Source organism: Euleptes europaea, chromosome 1 (genome assembly GCF_029931775.1).
Source record: "Euleptes europaea isolate rEulEur1 chromosome 1, rEulEur1.hap1, whole genome shotgun sequence".
Classification (NCBI taxonomy): Eukaryota; Metazoa; Chordata; class Lepidosauria; order Squamata; family Sphaerodactylidae; genus Euleptes; species Euleptes europaea.
The window spans coordinates 22,392,526-22,415,892 of record NC_079312.1 but is presented as its reverse complement, the minus strand read 5'-3'; the positions used below and the strand labels follow the sequence as shown (position 1 = coordinate 22,415,892).

The 23,367-nt window shown below is 46.8% G+C and overlaps 1 protein-coding gene across 1 annotated transcript in view; it reads left to right on the top strand.

The window, feature by feature from the left end:
• Positions 1 to 23,153, top strand: part of CLIC1 (chloride intracellular channel 1) — a 41,652-nt gene extending 18,499 nt beyond the window's left edge. The window contains exons 2-6 of the mRNA XM_056850872.1: positions 17,841 to 17,950; positions 18,072 to 18,197; positions 18,299 to 18,405; positions 20,213 to 20,394; positions 22,962 to 23,153. Of these exons, the coding sequence (XP_056706850.1) occupies positions 17,841 to 17,950; positions 18,072 to 18,197; positions 18,299 to 18,405; positions 20,213 to 20,394; positions 22,962 to 23,123 (687 nt within the window). The 3' untranslated portion in view covers positions 23,124 to 23,153. The remainder of the gene's footprint in view (positions 1 to 17,840; positions 17,951 to 18,071; positions 18,198 to 18,298; positions 18,406 to 20,212; positions 20,395 to 22,961) is intronic.
• Positions 23,154 to 23,367: the final 214 nt, after the last annotated feature.

Here is a 23,367-nt window from a genome sequence, read left to right as displayed (position 1 = left end):
CAATTCACTGGGACCCGGTTCCCAGGAAGTCTCTCCCACAACTCTTCATCTGTTGCCTAGCTTGTTGCATTCCATGCGCCAGGAGAAAACTTGGAAAGAAAAGAAAAAATTTCCCAAGTATTTGTATGCTGGCAATGTTGGTTTGTTCGCTTCTTTGTTCACATCGTGTTTATTGCTTTGATTGATTTAATGCAGTGGTTCCCAACCTTTTTTTGACCAGGGACCACTAGGACTTTTTTGTTCGGTGCAGGGACCCCAAGGTTCAAAATAAAAATTCAGAGCATTTGAAAATAAACTTTAATCATAACTGTTAGTTAAACATTAAACTTAGAATAATATTTGAATATATATTTTTATAATAGAGCTTTTAATTGAAAATATTAATGTATTATGGGTTTATAACTTTGTTTTGTGGACCTTAATTTAGTTCTCGTGGACCCCTGGGGGTCCACGGACCCCTGGTTGGGAACCAGTGATTTAATGTTATGGTCTTAATTGACAGCTGCTGGTTTTATAAGCCCGTGTCTCTGCTGCTGTGGTTTTATTAGCTAATCTTAAGAGGCAGCTTTGGTTTAGTCTTTGTTTTGCTTTTAATTGTTGGAAGCTGCCTTGGGACTTTATAAACTGGGCGTGATAAAAAAATGTTTGGGGGTGGTTTTTTGAAGTGTGTGCAAAGCACTATAGCCTGAATGAGGAGTGTGTCTAGGGTTGGCAACTCCAGATTGGAAAAATTGCTAGAAGTTTTGAGATGGGTCCTGGGGAAGGTGAGGTTTGGAGAGGGGAGGGACCTTCATGCTATGGAGTTCACCCTCCAGAGCGGTATTTTTTTTTCTAGGGGGAACTGATCGCTGTAGCCTGGAGATCGTAATACTAGGAGATCTCCAGGCCCCGCCTGGAGGTTGGTGAGTTTAAGTATATCCCAGACCAGGCCATGGGATCTTTGCTCACCACACACACAAAAGTGAACATCCAGCTGCTGTCATCTGCCCCTATGCCTTTTTTCAACCAAGGCCTGAAGATGCTCTCTCCTCCACTATTGCTTACACCCATGTAACTCGGATATTGGGGGGAGGGGGTCACCATTTCCCCATAGGATTGGCCTTTGTTATACAAGGGGTGGGGAAGGCATTATCTTATGGACTGGGGGGGGTGATCACAAAACCATTTGCTCCACTGGAGAGCCTCAAATGTTGAGACTCTCCGGTTTTCTACATTCTGTACATACGTTGAAATCATTGGATCTCCCCCTGTTATTTAAGCTGTTGGTTTTCGCATTTTTCTTTATTGATTTATTTTGTGTGCCATCATTTATTTCCTAGGTGGTTGTGACTAGATTTTTGTAGCTTCTTGTTGTATTAGTTCTTGTTTTGCTTTGCAGTTAGATATTGCCTTTAGTTCTTTTTAGACAGTCGAGTGTAATTAGGTAGTTCATTCCTTGTTGTATTTATTAGTATATAGTCCCCTTTCCTTAGATTAGGCATTTACTTGCCCTGAACAGTTTCCCAATTAACCATTTGTATTCCCTTTATTGGTTTAATAAATAATCATAATCACCTTAAATTAAAAAAAAAATGTGAACAGTGGCCATTTCTACCCTCCTCCTCCCCCACTTGCCAGCATGATCCTGAAACATATTTCAGACTGGGAAGTATTGGTCAGGCCACACCCGGAGTATAGTGTGCGGTTCTAGTCTGGAGCAGAGGCGGCGGAGCGGGGACATGATTGCTCTCTGAAGGGCTGTCACTTAGGGCAGGGAGCTGTTCCTGTTGGCAGCAAAGGATAGGACTCACAATAACGGGTTTAAATTGCAGGCGGAAAGGTACCGGCTGGATATTAGGAAACATTTTTTTTTACAGCAAGACTTGTTCGGCAGTGGATTCAGCTACCTAGGGAGGTGGCGAGCTCCCTCAGCAGAGGCACTTGTCAGGGATGCTCAAGGCTGATCCTGCATTGAGCAGGGGGTTGGACTAGATGGCCTCTGTTTGGCCCCTTCCAACTCTATGATTCTAAGAAAGAGGCGGGAGCAGCCGTAGACACATCTTTATTGGCATCTTTATAGGTAAATAGCCCAGTCTCGGGGTTGCTAGCTGGCATCCCTGAAGCCAGCCTGCTTCTAGGGCCTGCGTGGCAGCGAGCAGCTCTTCCGGTCGCCCTGCTGACTCTACAACAGATTTTAATCTCTTGAATTGTGGTTGAAACCAGTTCACAGCAGAGAAGCTAGACTTCTTGAGGTTCCCATCCTGTACGCACAGTCACACATCCTGGAGACTAAAGCTCGTTCCAAACATGGTGAACAAGAGACTGCACAGGCTTCTGACTAGAAATATCCTCAGCACCCCTTGGTTGATAGTAGGACGCCGGCAGGGAAAACAGTGTATTTTCTACCGGGCCTCTGGGCCCTTCTCCACTTCTCAAATAGAGCCTGTTAACACAGAAGGTAGGGGCGAAAGCCTCCAGCATGTGGAAACTTCACCGGGAATCAGTGGTAGGGCATCTGCTTTAGTTTAGTTTAGTTTTGTTTATACACCAGCTTTCTCCCCAGCGGAAACCCAAAGTAGCTTACATCATTCTCCTCTCAACCTCCATTTTACCCACACAGTAACCCTGTGAGGTAAGCTAGTCTGAGAGAGACTGACTGTCTCGAGAGCCAGCATGGTGGTTAAGAGCGGTGGTTTGGAGCGGTGGACTCTGATCTGGAGAACCGGGTTCGATTCCCTGCTCCTCCACATGAGCAGCGGAGGCTAATCTGGTGAACCTGGTAGGTCTCCCCACTCCTGCACTTGAGCCCAGCTGGGTGACCTTGGGCTAGTCACAGCTCTCTTAAGAGCTCTCTCAGCCTCACCTGCCTCACAGAGGGTGTCTGTTGCGGGGAGGGGAAGGGAAGGTGATTGTAAGCCGGTTTGGTTCTGCCTTAAGCAGTAGAGAAAGTTGGCATATAAAAACCAACTCTTCTTCTTCCCCAGGTCACCCAGCAACTTGCCATGGCAGACTGGGGATTTGAACCTGGTTCTTCCAGATCCTGGTCGGACACTCTAACCATCACATCACGCCAGCTCTCACGTTGGCTTTGCCTGCAGAACTGTGAAGTTGTACTTTAAGGGCTTGTTTCGGAGGGCAGCCAGGGACCTGTGGCTCAGCCAGCTCGCGACTCCTAGCCTCCGTTGACCCCTCGCTGCTGGGGCTGCTTTCCCTGCCCGAGTCCTTCTCCCAGGCCCTTAAGCTCCTGCCTTGGCTGCTGTGCCCTTCCTGCAGGGTTAAGCCAGGGCGTAGCCCGTTTGCCTGGGTCAGGCATGCAAAGTCCTTCCTGGCTGCCCTCGGGGCCAGGAATGCCAGCCTCTGCCCCTTCCAGGGAGCATAGGGCCTTCTTGTCGGCAAAGGCCCCCCAGACTTCCTGCCCACTGCCTTCAGTCAGCTGTCCCCTTACTGCTTTCAGCTGGGGCCTTGGGTCCTTCTTTACCTGCCCGCTCCTAGTTCCTATCTCCCTGCTCTTGCTCTCGAGCAAGCCCTTCCTCTCAAGGAGACTTTTACCTGAGACGAGCCCTGTTGCCCTGCTCCTACTCCCAAGCTAGACTTTTCTCTCAAGGAGTCCTTTACACCAGAGGAGTTGTTTGCTCCATAGGGAGCTAACGCTGGTCCCTAGCTGTTGCCGCCCCCTGGCTCTCATCCCAGCTCTGCCACGGGACGGTTGCCCTCGGGGCAGTGCCCCCGCTCCACCCTAAAAAGGTATGGAACCCTGGGCCGTTATGGGGTCTTGCTGTCGTAGAATTCGCATCTTGTTATGATAGCATATTAAAAGTTAAATAAGCATTTTCCTCATTTACGCTTTCCCTCTGTTCCCTGGGGTCGATGGTGTGGCTCCTACCACTCCATGAAGCAAAGTTGGAAACTTTCCTCCAGTCTGTGGAGCTTCCTCCAGCTTAAGGTTGGATCCACGCCAATGTCTCCTCCCACCCTCCACAACCTAGCTTGACGTCTTTCTGTCTTTCTCTGCTTAGTGTCCCAGTCCCTCTGGACCTGAGCCACCTGGCTGACGGAGGTGTATGTATGGGCAGGAGCCCACGTTGTAAGCCTGTGTGAGTCTGCTCCTGTGATTTGCTTCTGTATTTTTCTGGGATCAGACCAAAGGCAGTTGTGGAGCACAACTTTCCAGGGAATGCTGGGTTCTGTTGTGTGTGTGTGTGTGTGTGTTTTTGAGCATACATTTTATTATCAAAGTTGCTTTGGATCAGTATAGAAAAAAGTCATGCAGACCAATGAAGAGGCTGGACAAGAACAGCTTTGAGCATACATTTTATATATCAAAGTTGCTTTGGATCAGTACATCTTGGCTAGTTTCTTCCAAATTGGAGGTATCTGGTGCTTCAGCCATTTGCTTCTGTATTTTTCTTGGATCAGACAAAAGGCAGTTGTGGAGCACAACTTTCCAGGGAATGCTGGGTTCTGGTGTGTGTGTGTGTGTGTGTGTGTGTGTGTTTTGAGCATACATTTTATTATCAAAGTTGCTTTGGATCAGTATAGAAAAAAGTCATGCATACCAATGAAGAGGCTGGACAAGAACAGCTTTGAGCATACATTTTATATATCAGAGATGCTTTGGATCAGTACATCTTGGCTAGTTTCTTTTAAATTGGAGGTATCTGGTGCTTCAGCCATTTGGTTGCTCATGGATTCAGTTGTCTGGTGGTGCATGTCTGTTCCTCATGAGATCCATTGGGCTTATATTCAGGCCATAAAATAGCAAACATATCATAAATCTGAGCAGAAAGGCCAGCAGAAAGACAATCACCACCCAGAACCATTTAATTTGCCACTCAGGTAAGCCCACCGGCCTTCTTTCCATGATTGATCTAGAACCTGTTGTGTGTGTTAAGTGCCATCAAGTTGCTTCCGACTCATGGCGACCCTATGAATCAATGTTCTCCAAAATGTCCTGTTGTTAACAGCCTTGCTTGGGTCTTGCAAACTGAGGGCTGTGGCTTCTGCATGCCAAGCAGATGCTCTACCACTGAGCCACGGCCCCTCCAATCTAGTCCGGCATCCTGTTTCACACAGCAGCCAACCAGTTCCCTCGTAGGGCTAGCAAACAGGACATAGAGGCAAAGGTTTCTTTGCCTTTCTAGCACTGGAATGCAGAGGTTTACTGCCTCTGGATGTGAGGGTCCCCTTTAGCGTCATGGGTAGTAGCCATGCATGGATCTCTCCTCCGTGAATCCGTCCGATTTCCTTTTAAATCCACCTGTATGTTTGTTACCATTACTATCTCCTTTGGTTGTGGACTCCACAATTTACAGATTGGGCCGGAGACGTCTTCGCTTCCGCTCTCTTTCCCCATTTCCTTGCTTTGGCCGCTGCCATGTTTTTTTTGCCCTGGCTTCCATTCACTCCTCCACGGAGCCCAGTTCAAGCGAGGACAAGGGAGGGAAATGCCGCGTGCTCGCCCACGGAGTCTGGGCAGGGAGAGGGTAAAGGCCTTGTCTGGTCAGGTGCCGGGGCTGTGGAGGCTGGCAGGGAAAGGCCCGCCCGGATTTCAGAAAGGGACGCCAAGTTCAGGAACCGGGAGCCTCCCGTCTCCGCCTGCGGTTTGAATTCTGGCTCGCAGCCTCCTTCGTCGCTCCCACATTCTTGCACTTCCCCACGCCTACTGGGATCAAGGCTGTACCTCTCCCTGTGTGTGTGGTGGGAAATGCATGCTATGGGAACACCCGGGAGAAAGCAGTGCCCTGCAACAACCTCGGATCCTTCCCAGAGTGGCAGCACTTGTTTCTACAGAGAGCCGCAGGGCAGAGGGTTGAGTGGCAACTGGGACTTCTGGCTCTTTGTGGAGAGACCGGGTCGCGTTGCTGGCTTCTGGCAGCCAAAGTTAAGCTCTGTTAAGGTTAGGGAAGGATATTCTGTCATTTTCTTGGAGGGAAAGCAGCCGGTGTGGCCGGTTTGTCTTTTGTTGTTGTTGAAAGGTTCCTGAAATGGCTTAGAGGTTGAGGTAGCACTGGCTCGTCCACAGCAGGCAGGCAAATGCTTGTCCTCGTTTAATTTAACATAAAGCGTTAATTGATCTTAGCACTGCCAAGTTGGCTTTGTCAATCTTAGGTGGCGCTTGATGACATCCAGAGGCAGCCAGAGGGTCTGTAACACTTTTGCCCCCGCAGACTAGAGCCTGATTTCCCAAACTTTCTCAACTTTAGTCTCCCCCCCCCCCCTTTCCTGAAGACACTATACTTTCTGTTTGGGCATGAGTGTACCGGAAACATAAGAAGGACTGTGCTGGATCAGAACAGTTGTTCATTTAGTTCTGCATCCTCTCTCCCATAGTGGCCGGGCAGATGACTTTGGGAAGCCTGCAGGCCAGGGGGCACGGCAGCCAAAGTCTCTGCTGCTGCTTCCCAGCAACTGGCACTCAGAGGGGCACTGCCGCTACGCATGGTGACTCCGTTGAGCCCTCATGGTTGACAGCCATTGGTGGAGCATCCATTTGTCTGAAGCCCCGTTTCAAAGCCCTCTAAGCTAGTGGCTGTCTTGTGGCGGTCAGTTCCACATGTTGCGCGAAGAAGCACCATGTGCTGAATCTAGACTAGAGCCTGAACATGAAGTTGATGGGACAGAAGGATTTACTAGTGTATCAGGCTCTCCTCCGAACACTTTAGCAGAGCAACTGAAGTGAGAAATCTTGACACCATGGGGGTGTATAGCTTGGATGGGAGTTGGGTTGGTGTATTGCTCACTCAGATGCTTTGTGTGAGTAGCGGCCCAGTTTAGACGAGGCATTGGGAACGTGCAGAGCTGTCTGGGTGTATTGTTGGTCTGCCAGCATCATTAGTATATCTAATTCTAAACCTGCCCCCGGTGCGGATTGATAGAGCCAGCAAGTGGGACCAGGTTCAGAGGGGAGACAATTTTCCACAAACCAGGGGGGTGGCCCAGTGAGGGAGTTCACCTGTGAGTTTCTGATGTGTGCCTGCTTCTCCTGTTTAAATTGAGGGTCACATACGTGGCCAGGAATATAGGGGAGCCATAAGCTTAAAAGTAGAAAAAGAGTTGGTTTTGATATGCCGATTTCCTCTACCTTTTAAGGCATATAAAACGGGCATATAAAGTAGAAAACCTGCACCTTTCAAAATAGCATATAACTGGCATATAAAATAGAAAACCAGCTTTCAACCTCCTTCCCTTCCTCTCCCCTCAACAAACACCTTGTGAGGTAGTTGAGGCTGACAGAGCTCGACGAGAACTGTGACTAGCCCAAGGTCACCCAGCAGGCTTCATGTGTAGGAGTGGGGAAACCAACCCGGTTCACCAGATTTGAGTCTGCCGCTCATGTGGAGGAGTGGGGAATCAAACCTGCTTCATCAGATTAGCGTCCCCCACTCATGTGGAGGAGTGGGGAATCAAACCCAGTTCTCCAGATTGGAGTCTACCGCTCATAACCGCTACACCACTCTGGTTCTCTGTGGAGGGTGCTTCTGCAGGGCAGAATTGGGGCCAACCAGCCAGCCTGCCCAGCACAGTTTAAAGTATGCACACAATAACGTTTAGCATAGCAAAGTGGAAAAGAATCAAGTTAAAACTTTCAGGCTTTTCAGGGGCAATCCTACATCTGACTCAGGCCTGACAAGAGTTACCCAAAACACGGGCCTTGCTGTGAGTTCAGAAACCAGCCAATTGCTGCCAGACTGCAGGCTGGTAAACAATTCGAACCAGGGGTCCATCTAGTCAGGCATTCTGTTGATTCCCGTTTTGAATTTCTGTGATTTGAGAATATTAGGCATCTAAATAAATCACTACAAATTACGTTAGGGGTAAAAGGCAGGATACTTGAGCTCGTTCTTGGGGTGAACAGGACCAAGGTCACTTAGAAAAGGGCAGGGAGCTTTTTCTGTTGGCAGCAGAGGATAGGACTCGCAATAATGGGTTTAAATTGCTGGCGGAAAGGTACCAGCTGGATATTAGGGGGAACTTTTTTTTATAGTAAGAGTTGTTTGACAGTGGAATCAGCTACCTAGGGAGGTGGTGAGCTCCCCCTCATTGGCAGTCTTTAAGAAGAGGCTGGATGAACACTTGTCAAAGATGCTCTGTGCTGATCCTTCATTGAGCAGGGGGTTGGACTAGATGGCCTCTGTATGCCCGTCCAACTCTATAAGGTGATTGAGGCAGGAGGTGGAGTTTTAAAGGGGACGTAAGTTTGTGGTGCTTGTGGTGGAATGTGCTGCCTCAGAGGGTGGTGGAGTCCCCATCTTTGGAGGTCTTTAAGAAGAGGCTAGATGGCCACCTGTCAGGAGTGCTTTGATTGTGGGATCCTGCATGGCGGGGGGAGGGTTGGGGTCACTGGGGATGTGGAGGGAGGTAGTTGTTAATTTCTTGCATTGTGCAGGGGGTTGGACTAGATGACCCCAGTGATCCCTTCCAACTCAGTGATTCTATGATTCTGACTTTATCCTGCTTTGCTTTTCAAATGCTATTTACACTTATACTTTAAACAGTGTGGTTAACTGGTTCCAGGTTTTCAATATGTTAGAGTAAATAAATAAAAAAACCTGATCTAGAGGGTTGTTGGTGTCTCCAAGAGGAGGGCAAGGATTGTTCGGGCACGGGCGTATAGGCTGGGAGCAAAGTCTCCTGGCTCCGTGTATGTGTGTGTTTACGTGTGCGCATGCTTTACTGGCAGAGACAAGGAAGTAGGGATTCCTGATTCCTGCCTCTGCCTGCATTTAGCAACAGCAAAAAGTTGCTGCCCGAGAAATGTCTGTGGCATCGAGTAGTTTTCGAGTCCTGAGGACGGGCTCCCCCTGGGAATATGAAACCTCCGCTGGGCTGAGGTCCAGGTGCGTATGTACGGTTCAGACGCGCTCCAGGGTGGAGCTCTGCTGGTTACCAATTTCCACCTGCTCCTTTTCCTTTTCAGCCGGTAGGGCCTACCTAATCCAGAATCCGACAGGGACGCCTGAGGCGGACTTTTAAAGAGGTGAACAGAAAATGGGAGAGTCCTGCCAGGGACAGCGCTGGTTAGCTGCTGTGAGAGGAGGTGTCCTTGAAAGGTTCGGCGGCCTTCTCAGGGCCAGTACCTGGAAACGGAGTTACCTCCGCGGATGAGCAGAGATCAGGGAAGCTGAAAGCACTCTGGGAAAGGTGGTGGTGGAAAGTGATGTCAAGTCACAGCTGATTTATGGTGACTGATGGGGGTTTTGCAAGAGATGTTCAAAGGGGAAGTGCTATTGCCTGCCTCTGCATAGCAAGCCTGGCATTCCTTGGTGGTCTCCCATCCAAATACTAACCAGGGCTGACCCTGCTTAGCTTCCGAGATCTGGTGAGATCGGGTTAGTCTGGGCCATCCAGGTCAGGGCAAGGACTAGTGGTCAAAGCATAGCTGGACTGGGGATGGCAGACTTCTAAGTTGTCTGGAAAGGGAGTGGAATGGAAGTTGGCTGCGCCTCAGTGGTAGAGCATCTGCTTGGCATGCAGAAGGTCCCAGGTTCAATCCCCGGCATCTCCAGTTAAAAGGACTAGGCAGGTAGGTGATGTGAAAGACCTCTGCCTGAGACCCTGGAGAAATGTTGCTGGTCTGAGTAGACAATACTGACTTGGCTGGACCGAGGGTCTGATTCAGTATAAGGCAGCTTCATGTGTTCATGTGTTCAATGGTGGTTCAGGAGGTGCTGATTTGGTCCTTCTGCTGAATGCTGCTAGATCCCCCCCCCCCCATTTCTGTAACCCTGGTGAAATAATAGAAAGGGTGACAGAGTTTTCTGGGAGAACACGTAGGGGCCGTGTCCTTTGCCTTCTGCCACAACCGGAGCAAAGCAAGTTCCTCTACAGGGAAATGGTTGGGTGCAATATATTAAATCCCTTGGTCCTCTGAGAGCAGAGTTGAGTCTTGGTGCATTGGGTGGGGTGGGGGTGTCTGTAGGCAGGACATCTGGGTTCTTCAGGAATGGAAATAGTGTGGAGCCGGATCAGGGCGTCGGGCTTTCTGGAGGAGCGGAAAGTAGGAGGTGAAGATAAGCCGAGGGCCAAGGGCCAGCGTGGTAACTTCTGACTGCTCCGAGTGGAATTTCCTGTCCGCCATCCAAAGGTTGAACTCAAAGTCTCTTTCTTAGCAAAGCTTGAAGTCTAAGGATGACGTCAGCTCAGGAAACCAGCCCCCCTCCTCCCTCCCTCCCACAGCCAGAGCAGGCGGGCCCAGGCGGCGATCTCGGTTTCCCTCCCACCCCTTACACACACCCATTTCCCCAGAAGCTGGTTTTAACTTTACGGATTTATGACTCCTTCTTGCTTGATCTTGTTCCAGGGCAGGGCCTGTATTTTTTTTCCATGTATGGTTCTGCGGGGTTTTTTGTTGTTTTTTTTGAGCCGTTGGACAAGCAGAGCGTTGGTTTCAACTGAACCCTGGAAAACAGATGTTTTATTAATAAGGACAATTAACCACTGTGAAGGAAAGTGGTCGTTTCAGAAGCACTGGCAGTTCCTTAGAGTAGGAAAAGTCAGAGAGAGCAACGGAGGGGGCTCTCATTTTTAAAAGGTAGATAAAGCAAACATAAGGGTCGGGGTGACAGAATATGTAGGGGATCCCTCGAAGGTAGGGTTGCCAGGTCCCTCTTCGCCACTGGTGGGAGATTTGGGGGGTGGAGACTGAGGAGTGCGGGGTGAGGGGTGCAAGTTTGGCGAGATATTTGCACAAAGACTCTTTGAATGGGATTCAGACATTTGTAATTACAAGTTGTTTATGATTTACCCTGCATAATATTGCACAGACAATGATTATATAATTGTACGTTAACTATATGCCTAAATTGAACAAAGACATACTTTGCATTTATTGAATGCTTGTTTTTCTGCTATTTTGTATTTGCTAACTAACTGTATAGCAGGCTAACCTTTATTTACCAGTACCCGGAGGTTGGCAACTCTACTTGAAGGTGGCTTGTGTAGTGAAATACGCGTGGTTGTGTCGTCTTTGGTGAGAAGTCAAATATCTGCGAATGGACTGCATGATGCAAATCAAGAACATATGAAGACATTAACTTATTTGGATAGTCAAGCTGGGAAAATCCATTTCCTGAGACTGTGGAGAGCAACTGTTTGTCAGAAAGGATAATACTGAGCAATGCAAAGTAAAGCAGCTTCATCTGGTCATGAGACCACTCTGGGCCTGGCTCTGTGCTGGCAGCCACTGCTTAACTCGGCCAGACTTTTCCTGGGGAGAGGCTGCTAGTGGGAGGTTAGGAGGGAAAGCTGAAGATGGGGGTGGGCAGATAAAAGTAGGGTGTCTGGTAGATAAAAGTAGGGTGTCTGGTAGATGGGAAAGAGAAAAGGAAGCAGGAAAAGGAGGGAGAGGCTATGGGTACTGCCTGGCAAGGGTAAGAAGAACTGGGGAGGGATACAGGAGAAGAAGAGTTGGTTTTTGTATTTCTCTACCACTTAAGGGAGAATCAAACTGGCTTACAATCACCTTCCCTTCCCCACCCCGCAAAAAACGCCCTGTGAGGTAGGTGGGGCTGAGAGAGCTCCAAGAGAACTGTGGCTAGCCCAAGATCACCTAGCTAGCTTCATTTGTAGGAGAGGGGAAACCAACCCGGTTCACCAGATCAGCGTCCGCCGCTCATGTGGAGGAGTGGGGAATCGAACCCGGTTCTCCAGATCAGAGTCCACCGCTCCACCACTCTTAACCACTACTCCTCGTTGGTGTAGTGCCCCCTGCAAGTTCCTTTAAACTTCAGGATAGGGAGTCATAGCTCAGTGGCAGAACATATATGCACTGAAAGCAGAGGATCTCGGGGTTCAGTTCATGTTATCGCCTGGGAATTTCAGGTACCAGATTTTAGGAAAGATCTCTCTCTAGCAGAGACGCTGGAGAGCCCCGCCAGTTGAAATGGAGCATACTCAGTTAGATGGATTGATGGTCTGAATTGGTATAAGGGAGCTTCCTATGGGTACTGTGTCATTGAGGCTTTTTGTAACCCTGAAACTGGTAATCATCCCCGACTGGTTAATCCTGAGTGGAAGGATGTATTTTGTGTCCCGTTTTTCTTCCCAAGATCCTACAGATATCTTTTTACAAGGTAGATTTTGAACATTATATTATAGATTACCAGAAATAAACACTGTGACATTTAAAAATAATAAAAAAATTGTTTCCACAGTAAAACGACAACAACAAAACCAAATCCCATGGATTCTGGTCTCCTCTTCTTCAGTTCAATGTGTTAAGATTTTTTTGTTGTTGCCCTCCTTGTTGGGAACGGGGGCTCACCGTTTTTTTATTTTGGTAGATCGTGGACCAGTCCTCCCAAATGCCGTTCCAGTGGGACAAAATAAATTTCTGGCTGATCCACTTATTGTCACCCCAGGTGTTACGCTGTGTGTCTCATTTCAGTGACTTTACATCATTGACTAAGAAAGTAAAACAAATTCAGGGATGCTATTAGTGGATCAGGCCCGCAGGATCTGAACCGTTATTCGGCTTTTGCAAAAAAAATACTGTACGGCCAAGCTCTGCTCACTATAATATAATAATAAATCTGTTTATTTATAGCTAAGGAACCATATCGGTCTATTTTCATGTATGAATGAGGCTTTTGCTTTAAGAATTGAAATTAATTGTGGAAGGAACCCTAGTGGTCTCTCATGTATGGCAGTGAAGCCTTGTGCTCAATATATGAGAAGAATAACTGAAGAAGCAATTTGCGAAACGACTACCGAACTAGAGGAGTCGTCTTGTTTGCTGTTGAAGAATTTTTGCTCATTGTACCAATATTATAGGTGTAGCAACCTGTTTTATGTTGGGTTTATACTCAGGATATTTTTGTTATTGGTTAAATGTGGGCTGTGTATGTGAGCATCATTTCCTTTGGGAAGGAATATTGTTCAATATACTATGACCTCCAGGGGGTGGCTGGAGATCTGCTATTACAACTGATTTCCAGCCGATGGCGAACCGGTCCCCTGGAGAAAAGGGCCGCTTTGGCAATTGGACTCCATGGCCTTGAAGTCCCGCCCCTCCCCAAACCCCGCCCTCCTCAGGCTCCGCCCCAAAAACCTTCCACTGGTAGTGAAGAAGGACCTGACGACCCTAATACAACCACCCCATTTGGGCGTAGCCATAGCAACTCAGTATCCCTGTTGGGTTCCGCGGCGGAATTGTTGCTAGGTGGTAGAATTGTTGCTAGGTGGTAGGAAAACGGGTGTTGGCTGCCCCTCAATCCATGGGTTTCCTTGAGGACAGGCCTTCTGTTCCCGTAACCACCATGTGTGGTTGCTGTGGGCCTCTGAATGGCTTGTCTGTCTCCATAGCAACAGACCGCACTGGTTTCTAGGGCAGAGATCCTCCGCTCCCTGGCAACTGTTGCCAAGAGGGGGTTCCCTATTGTTTCAGCCACCAGCTGTTCCCAGGAGTGCTAACATGTGGGGGGATCTGGACGCAAGGAGCTTGTTTTATTCCAAAGAGCAGGGCGGGGAAGGAGGGAGGGAGATTGAAGGGGAGGGGCTTTGGAAATCCTGCTTTCTTTCTTTTTTATTTTTTATTTTATATTGTATGTTTTGTTAAAATTTAATTTAAAATTATATATATAAAAAAGGAAATCCTGCTTTCTGACTCCGTATTAGTAGTTGGCATGCTTTCTGGCAGCGATGCCACTACAAAGTCCTTCTATTGCTTTAACACACTGGTTCCCAACCGGGCGTCCGTTGACCCCCAGGGGTCCCCGAGAACTAAATTAAGGCCCGCGAAACAAAGTTATAAACCCATAATAAATTAATATTTTCAATTAAAAGTTCTCTATTATAAAAATATATATTCAAAGATTATTCTAAGTTTAATGTTTAACTAACAGTTATGATTAAAGTTTATTTTCAAATTTTCAGAATTTTTATTTTGAACCTTGGGGTCCCTGCACCGAACAAAAAAGTCCTAGTGGTCCCTGGTCAAAAAAAGGTTGGGAACCACTGCTTTAACAAGTGCCTTGCTGGTGCACACTACAGTACATACCTGTAGGGTTGCCCACCTCCAGGTACTAGCTGGAGATCTCCTGCTATTACAACTGATTTCCAGCCGATAGAGATCAGTTCACCAGGAAAAAAATGGCCGCCTTGGCCATTGGACTCTATGGCATTGAAGTCCCTCCCCTCCCCAAACACCGCCCTCCTCCGCCCCCAAAACCTCTCACTGGTGGTGAAGTGGGACCTGGCCACCCTGCATACCTGGGACTCGCTTTTCCATGGGTCGGCCTTTCAGATAGGAATACTGTGTGTGCCTAAGCCAAGCAAGGAGGCCTTTGTGCGCCTGTCCAGAAGTTTCTCAAACTCCCATGACTTGTGCCACTTGGCCATGTGTTCTCGATCCTCTTTCGGAGCTCCACAAATCTCATTTCAGTTAACCCCCCCCTTCCAATTGAACTCCCAAAACTCTCCTGTCACTGATGGCAGGACAGTTTGATGGGCAGGGGTTAGGGTTGCCAACTGTGAGTTGGGAAATTCCTGGAGAGTTGGAGGTGGAGCTGGAGGAGGGTGGGATTCAGAACATAAGAAAGGCCATGGTGGATCTGACCAAGGCCCATCAAGTCCAGCAGTCTGTTCACCCAGTGGCCAACCAGGTGCCTCTAGGAAGCCCACAAACAAGGTGACTGCAGCAGCATTGTCCTGCCTGTGTTTGGGGAAGAGAGGGGCCTCAGCGGGGTATAATCCCACAGAGTCCACCCTCCAAAGCGGCCTCTTCCTCTAAGTTCCCAACCGGGGGTCCACGGACCCCCAGGGGTCCGCGAGAACAAAATTAAGGTCCGCGAAACAAAGTTATAAACCCATAATAAATTAATATTTTCAATTAAAAGTTCTCTATTATAAAAAAAAACATTCAAATATTATTCTAAGTTTAATGTTTAACTAACAGTTATGATTAAAGTTTATTTTCAAATTCTCTGAATTTTTATTTTGAACCTTGGGGTCCCTGCACCGAACAAAAAAGTCCTAGTGGTCCCTGGTCAAAAAAAGGTTGGGAACCACTGCTCTAGGGGAATTGATCCTTGTAGTCCAGAGATCAGTTGTAATTCTAGGGGATCCCCAGACACCTCCCCACCCCCCAGAGGTTGGCAATCCCACCAGGGGTGGAGAGAATCTTCACTTTATCACGTCAGGAGCTCCTGTTGGGTCAGAGCCAAACTATATTTCCCCGCTTTATAGTCAGGAGTGCGTATAGGTTCAGATCCGGACTAAAATTCCCACAAGTGGGATGGAAGTTTCCTGTCTCTCCCCTCCCAACTGCAGCCACTGATCTCTATGAAATGGTGCTTCGGCAGGACAGAGGACCCAGGGAGGGGGTGGAAATGATCGGTTTTGTCTGGATCCAAACGTAGACTTAAAAAATAATTGCAAGCATGCTACCTATTGATCATGACAAGCACCTGCTCAGTTCCTTGGGGAAGCTGTCGCCTCTGTGGTGCCGTGGTGGCAGCTATCGTGGTGGCCGTTCCTAGTTTGTTGCTTCCCTCTAGTGGTTTTAGGTAGCACTGCCTCTCTTTTCCTAGATGATTGTTGCTCTCTGAAGGTGAAGTCCACATTGAGCAATCCGGCGGTCTCTCACAAAAATGCTGCCCTCTCCAGTATACAATAGGAACAATCTTGTCTCCCTCTCCATCCTAAAAGTTCAAGCATGCACAATATACCTCAAATCCTTTGGGAGTTAGTTTTGGGGGGTTACCGCACTTTGTATTCCCAGCGATGTATTAAGAGTTTGAAAATGTTATAAAAAACATTGCTTTAAAAGGGTTTTTGAATACCACGGCTTATAAATGGTTGGAAGATGTCTTCACAGCTAACGGGGCCAAACAAAGTGCGAAGAGTATTTTTTATAACATTTTCAAACTCTTAATACATCGCTGGGAATACAAGTGCGGTAACCCCCTTGCACAGAAAGTATAATGTTGCACCAAGTTGCCTTCTGTTAAACACATGAACACATGAAGCTGCCTTATACTGAATCAGACCCTTGGTCTACCAAAGTCAGTATTGTCTGCTCAGACCGGCAGCAGCTCTCCAGGGTCTCAGGCTGAGGTCTTTCACATCACCTACTTGCCTAGTCCCTTTAACTGGAGATGCCTGGGACCTTCCGCGTGCCAAGCTCTACCACTGAGCCACGGTCCCTCCCCCGGGTCCTTAATCCATCAAGTGTTGACAGGTCTTTCATCCATCAAGGCCCCTATTGTCTGCTTTGACTAGCAATGCCTCTCCGAGGCTGCAGGTAGGAGTCTTTTCCCATCACCTGCTTCTTGATCCTTTTAACTGGAGATGCTGGGGATTGAACCTGGAGCCATCTGCATGCAAAGCTGATGCGCTACTATTAAGCCATGGCCTGTCTGGAAAGGCTTTGGAGAATTCCCCCACCCCTTTGGCGAGGGCTCCAAGAAGCTCAACCCCAGCAGTGTTAATTTGTGTGTGCCGTGCATAGGCTGGTATGGGCAGTCCCAGCACCCCCTAACCTCCTGATCATGGTTGTTGCTGTCATCACCTGCTGACTTGCCTGTTGGCCCTGACCTGGACATCCCAGACTAGCCTGATCTCATCAGATCTTGGAAGCTAAGCAATCGGCCCTGGTTAGTACTTGGATGGGAGACCACCAAGGAAGCCCAGGGTCACTACATAGAAGCAGGCAATAACAAGCCACTTCTGAATGTCTTTTACCTTGAAAGCCCTGCGGGGTTGCCATAAACCGTGTTAACAGGACAAAAGAGAATGGGCAGGAGGCTTTGGGGAGGTGAACATCAATTTGATGGTGTGAAGGCCCTGGGCAGGGATACCTTGGAAGAGAAGGGCACACAGGCAGGGTGAAACACACTAACATAAGAAGAGCCCTGCTGGATCAGACCAAGGCCCATCATGTCCAGCCATCTGTTCACACAGTGGCCAACCAGGTGCCTCTGGGAAGCCCACAAACAAGACGGCTGCAGCAGCACCATCCTGCCTGCACTCCAAAGCACCTAATATAACAGGCATGCTCCTCTGATCCTGGAGAGAATAGGTATGCATCATGACTAGTGTCCATTTTGATTAGTATTAATTTTGCCCTAATATACATCACTTTACTCTTACAAGGTTGTGGAGAACTTTAGAGCACCCATGTGGTGTGTTTTATTTATTTAATGTTGGTCCTGCTCTTCCAAGCAGCTGAGTGGAGTGTATCCAGTCCCACCCCCACCCCCCTTACTGGGGGGGGGGGTGTTTGGCAAAGCTGAACCAACCAACCCCCCAAATACCTGTTTGGTATTTTCCAGTGTTGTTTCTTACCTGAAAAGTGGTGGCACTTCAAAGGGAGCCGAAAAGCGTATCCCTGAATCATGCCGAATGTGTTTTGCCATTATTAGGGGCACTTTGAACTGCCACCATTTAAAAAACAAAAAAAAAACACCTCCCTCTCCCAGAGTTAGCCTGCAGCATTCTTAACTCCATGACACTGTTAGGGGAAGTTAGGACTGTGTATTTATTTAACAAAATTTATCCCACTCCTTTCTGCCCCCAGAACAGCCACCAAGGTGGCTGACAAATTAAAACATACATAATAAAAACTGCTTAAAAACATTAAAACCTACAAAAGATTAAAACCAGAGCTAAAAACATTAAAAAAAACACTAAGACAATAATTAAAACATTGGGCAGGAAGGAGGGAACACTGCGGGAATGCCAAACGAAACAAAAAAAGCACTAGCTGTATGTAGTTAAGTCACCCCAGGGGAATGGAGTCCCGTTCTTTCCTTTGTCTCCAATCTCTGGTGAACCTAAAGTGAAGGAGATCAGCTTGGTTTGTTTCCAGTGAATTGTGGAATATGGTTTAGTGACACCTGGGCTTCCGTGTTTTGTTTTCGTAGGCCGGCAGTGATGGAGCCAAAATTGGGAACTGCCCCTTCTCTCAGCGACTCTTCATGGTCCTTTGGCTTAAGGGAGTGACCTTCAATGTCACCACAGTGGACACCAAAAGGTAGGTGAAGGACGGACCACTGATTCTGACCGGGGCTTCTCCTTTCTTTCTCCCAACTGTCCTCCCCCATCCAATTAGCTTTGCCTCTTTCCACTCGACTGCTCCCGTTTTCTCCTTGCAGGAGGACTGAGACAGTGCAGAAGCTCTGCCCTGGAGGCCAGCTGCCATTCTTGATGTACGGGAACGAGGTCCATACGGACACCAACAAGATCGAGGAGTTTCTGGAAGAGGTTCTGTGCCCTCCCAAGTATGAGCTCACTGAGGCTGTGGGGCTAATTGGGAAATTTCTCTCAGAAGTAGTTGGGGATGAGGTTTCCTGATAGTGAATTTTGGTGCCCTTTTCCATAGGTACCCCAAGCTGGCTGCTCGCAACCCAGAATCCAACACAGCTGGGCTTGATGTCTTTGCCAAGTTTTCTGCCTACATCAAGAACTCAAATCCAGCAGCCAACTACAGTGAGTATCTCATCGCCTACCAAACCTTCATGGACTTTCTTCTAATGGCCTTTGGTCTCACTGATACACTTTCTGATACAAGAGAGCCACTGTGGTGTAGTGATTAAGAGCAGTGGTTTGGAGCGGCGGACCCTGATCTAGAGAACCAGGTTTGATTTCCCCACTCCTCCACATGAATGGCGAAGGGTAATCTGGTGGACTGGATTTGTTTCCCCACTCCTCCACATGAAGCCAGCTGGGTGACCTTGGGCTAGTCACAGCTCTCTTAGAGCTCTCTCAGCCTCACCTTTCTCACAGGGTGTCTGTTGTTGGGAGGGGAAGGGAAGGTGATCGTAAGCCGGGTTGATTCTTCCTTAAGTGGTAGAACATAAGAAAGCCATGCTGGATCAGACCAAGGCCCATCAAGTCCAGCAGTCTGTTCACACAGTGGCCAACCAGATGCCTCTAGAAGCCCCCAAACAAGACAACTGCAGCACAACCATAGAGAATGTCAGCATATAAAAACCAACTCTTCTTCTCTTTCTGAACTATATCTACCATTCCGTTCCCCTACCTTGACTCTCACATCCTTGCTTTATCATTGGCTCCCTCCCACCATATGCTCTAGCTCTTGCTTTACATTGGCTAATCTCATTTCCCTCCTTCACTCTGCCTTTTCTGATTCTAAATTAGTTGTTTTCATTTGCCATTGACTGACACTTTCTCATAATCTACTTTTGTCCTTTCTCATTGGTTGCTGCCTAATACTCTGTTCATTCTTTTTTGTTATAATATTAATAAAGACAAAGGATAAAAAAGAAATAGAATTGAGATTTCTACAAATTAAATAGATGGACTCATGCCAAGGACGCCATTGGAGATAACACAGTAAACATATATGAAACATCATTGCTTGAAAAGCAATACTAAATTCAAGAATAAACAATAAGAAACAAGAATAGAATAAGAAACAATTATATTATACCTAATGCCAGACTGTTTCTATTCATTAGTATATGTAGATGGCTTCTCGGGTGGTTTGAGTCAATAATTATGATCTAGTAATAAATTATATTTCTACTATGAGTACAAAAATCTGTTAATACTCTGTTAATTCTTATTGGTTTCCTCCACCCCTTTCTACCTTTATCCATGGAGTCTCAAGCCAGTTCTTTTAATTGTTCTCTTGGGTCCCATTCTTCTCCCTCTTTTTTTGGGGGGGGGGAAATGGGATGGAAATGTTTCAGTATTCTTTAATAAGTAAAAAATGGGCTGTCTACATTCCTCCTTTCACATAGCCCTTCTCATCATTTAACTGTTTCAATTACCCATTGGCTGTTTTCTCCCCATTTTTGAGAGGAGGTAGGTCTTTTCCCGCCCTGATCTGGATGGCCCAGGCTATCCCATCAAATCAGATTGCAGAAACCAAGCAGTGTCGGCCCTGGGTAGTACTTAGACGGGAGACCACCAAGGAAGTCCAGGGTTGCTACACAGAGTCAGGCAATGGCAAACCACCACCTCTGTTAATTTCTTGCCTTGAAAACCCTACAGGTCGCCATAAGTCAGCTGCTACTTGATGGCATTTTCCACCACCAGGTCTTTCTCCTGTGCTGTTAATAGTTTTCTCTCTTAATTCTTTAATCTCATTGGTTCCATCGTTCTCTTACCTTGGTTTGTTCTCTTCCTTCCTTCCTTGAATCCCATTGGCTCCCTTTCTATCATAGTTATCACCTGGATCCTCCCAGATGTGTTTGTTGTGTTCCTTGGATTTTCATTGGTTCCATGTATCCCTCCTTCTTCCCACCCCCAACGTCCCCTCATTCCCTAGACCTTGAGAAAGGTTTGCTGAAGGCGCTGAAGGTGCTGGACAACTATTTGATGACACCGCTCCCCGAGGAGGTAGATGAGAACAGTGCTGAAGACGAGGGCCAGTCCAACCGCAAATTCCTCGACGGGGATGAGCTCACTCTGGCCGACTGCAACCTGCTGCCAAAGCTTCACATTGTCAAGGTGAAGTCCTCTCCTTGAGTGTATAACGTGATGGGTGAGGAGTAGGGTTGTGCATATTGATATACCTGAACCAAAAATTAATCCCAAAATTAGCCATTTCGGCAATATTCAGTTTTTTTGGTAGACTGAATATCAAAACCGGGGAATCTGCCCAAAGCCGAATGGGTGATTCCCCAAAAGCCAAATAATTACTCGACTTTTTCGGGTTCGGCTATTCGCCTTTGCTCAGATGCACAGCTTTGTGCTTCCTCCCATTTTTCTGTCTTTTGATTGGTTTTGTTAGGGCCCCTGACAAAACCAGTCAAACCCTAGTGAGGAGTTCTAGAGTTTTAGCCTCTCTTCATCACACTTGGCTGGCAGGAGCCTTTGAAAGTTAAACTGGGAAAAGGTTAAGCCACGTCTTCTCCCCACAAAAGGAGTTCTTGGGGAGAAGACCCCTAAAAGTTCACTACTTCTCCTCCACAAGAAAGGGGATTATCGGAAAATCTAACTTTAGGGAGAATTCACATGTGTGCATCTATCTCATGGTCCCTGCAATGTCATACCATACTTTGCACATGTGAACATGGTCCACACATCATAGAATGAGTATTCATATCACCTCACATCAACTTTGAGGCAAAACTTCTTTTTTGCTTCTGCCATTTGTTTTGTGTGGTTTATGCTTTGGCTGTTTTTGATTCTTCTTAATGTTGTGAGCCACTCCAACTGCTTCTTAACATTAAGGGGGGGAGATAAAATGGAGGCAAATCAGACGTGCCGCTGAGAGTTGCTGTTTGACAGGAGACATTCGGTGACGAGTAACTTACATCTCTGTGCAAAATTCGCCCTCAGCCAAAGAAAGAGGTCTAGTTTTTACAGATTGATTTTTGGGGTGATGGAAGTCTTTGCACGATTATCACCTTCTCCCTCCCTCCCTCTCTTTCTCCCTCCACCAAATGAAATTTCCAAAATTACCGCTGTGGGTGTAAAACATTTGACACTCCTGTTTCCTCTCTTCAAATGGCCTTGCAGGAGGGCTGATGTTGGTTTCTAAAGTAACAGTTGCCCAGACTCAAGCCTGCTTAGAACTTCTGTACCCCACCCAGAAAGTCCTTTGCCCGTTTCCGAAGGTAGAGGGAGCTACTGGAGGATGACGTGTTGGCAAAGAAAAATGATCCCCATAGGACATTCAGAGATCCTCCCATTATCTTTTTTTTTTTAAAAAAACATTTTTTATTATTTTCCATAACATTATGAACAAACATTTCAACAATTGGTAAAAGTTATCAGCAAAAGAAAAACAGTATATTGTTATTGAAAGTACATTTCTATCTTTAAGTAAGGTATAATAACTTCCCCTTCATCTCCCTCCATCTTGTTATAAACTTATTTACTCTTTTGTATAAAGATTTTAATCCTAATATTGTCTATAGTTACGAAATGTTTCAAACCAAAGATACTTATTTCATTGTTTTAAATCAACCATAGTATAATAATCATAAATTGTAATAGTTAAGCGTTATATGTAATAATAAAGACATTATTTAAAACTAAAAACATATTCTTTGAAAGATGGATTAGATCAATGAATAACCTTTAAGTTTCCCCATTTGAAGTTCATTTTCACAGTAAACCCTCCATGCCTCCCATTCACCCATGAATTGTACATTGTCTTTTTGATTTATCAGTGCAGTAAGTTTTGCCATCTCCGCCAATTCTAACATCTTCTGTATCCAGTCTCTTTTGTCTGGGATTTCCATTGTCTTCCATTTAGCTGCATAAATTAATCTTGCAGCTGTGGTGGTGTATATCAAAAATGATCTCTGAGTGAAAATAGAGTCTGGTATCATACTTAATAACATCATCTCAAGTGTTTTGGGTACATTATTTTGTATGATCAGCCTTATTTTATTGAAATCATGTCCCAAAAGTTTTTTGCTTTTTCACAAGTCCACCACATATGATGAAATGAGCCTATTTCATTGTTACACTTCCAACATTTCGGGGACATCGCTTTATAAGTCAGAGGTCCTCCCATTATCATTGGCTGTTTCACATAATCTGGAAGGAGAGCCTGAGCATAGAAATGAGAAACTCTGTGACCACAGGATAAGAACATAGAGAAAGCCCTGCTGGATCAGACCAAGGCTCATCAAGTCTAGCAGTCTGTTCACACAGTGGTCAACCAGGTGCCTTTAGGAAGCCCACAAATAAGATGGCAGCAGCATTCTACAGCACCTAATATATTAGGTATGCTCCTCTGATCCTGGAGAGAATAGGTATGCATCATGACTAGTATCCATTTTGACTAGTAGCCATGGATAGCCCTCTCCTCCATGAACATGTCTACTCCCCTCTTCAAGCCTTCCAAGTTGGCAACCATCACCACATCCTGGGGCAGGGAGGTCCACAATTTAACTTAAGAGCCAGAAACCTGGTTCTTTACGCAAAGCGAAAACCGTGAGTCTTAGAATGCTGCCCTGTACACTCGTTACCCAAATCTTCCCTTCAATCAAGCACACAGGCCCTCTTATAAACACACTGGATTTTAACACACGTTATTTCTCATCTTGCAATTCCTACAGGTAGTGTGCAAGAAATACCGCGGCTTCGCCATCCCCGAAGAGTTCCGCGGCATCCACCGTTATCTCAAGAACGCTTACGCCCGCGAGGAATTCGCCAGCACCTGCCCGGATAATGAAGAGATCGAAATAGCTTATGAGCTGGTTGCCAAAGCTTTGAAATAACAAACCTCAGCAGACGGAAAGGGATTGGGCGAGGGGCTTCCATACCAGGGGAATGGGGCATGGGACCATTGGATAATATTTTTATGTATGGGTTTGGGGGGTGGGGGGATGTCTGTTTCCAAGGAGGAGACTTGGACAGACCAATTTGAATTTAAATGTAAATCAGAATAAAATACATGTTTTTAAAAACACCACATTTTGTTTTGTACCTGCCCCCTCCCCCTCAAAAATAGATGTATCAGTT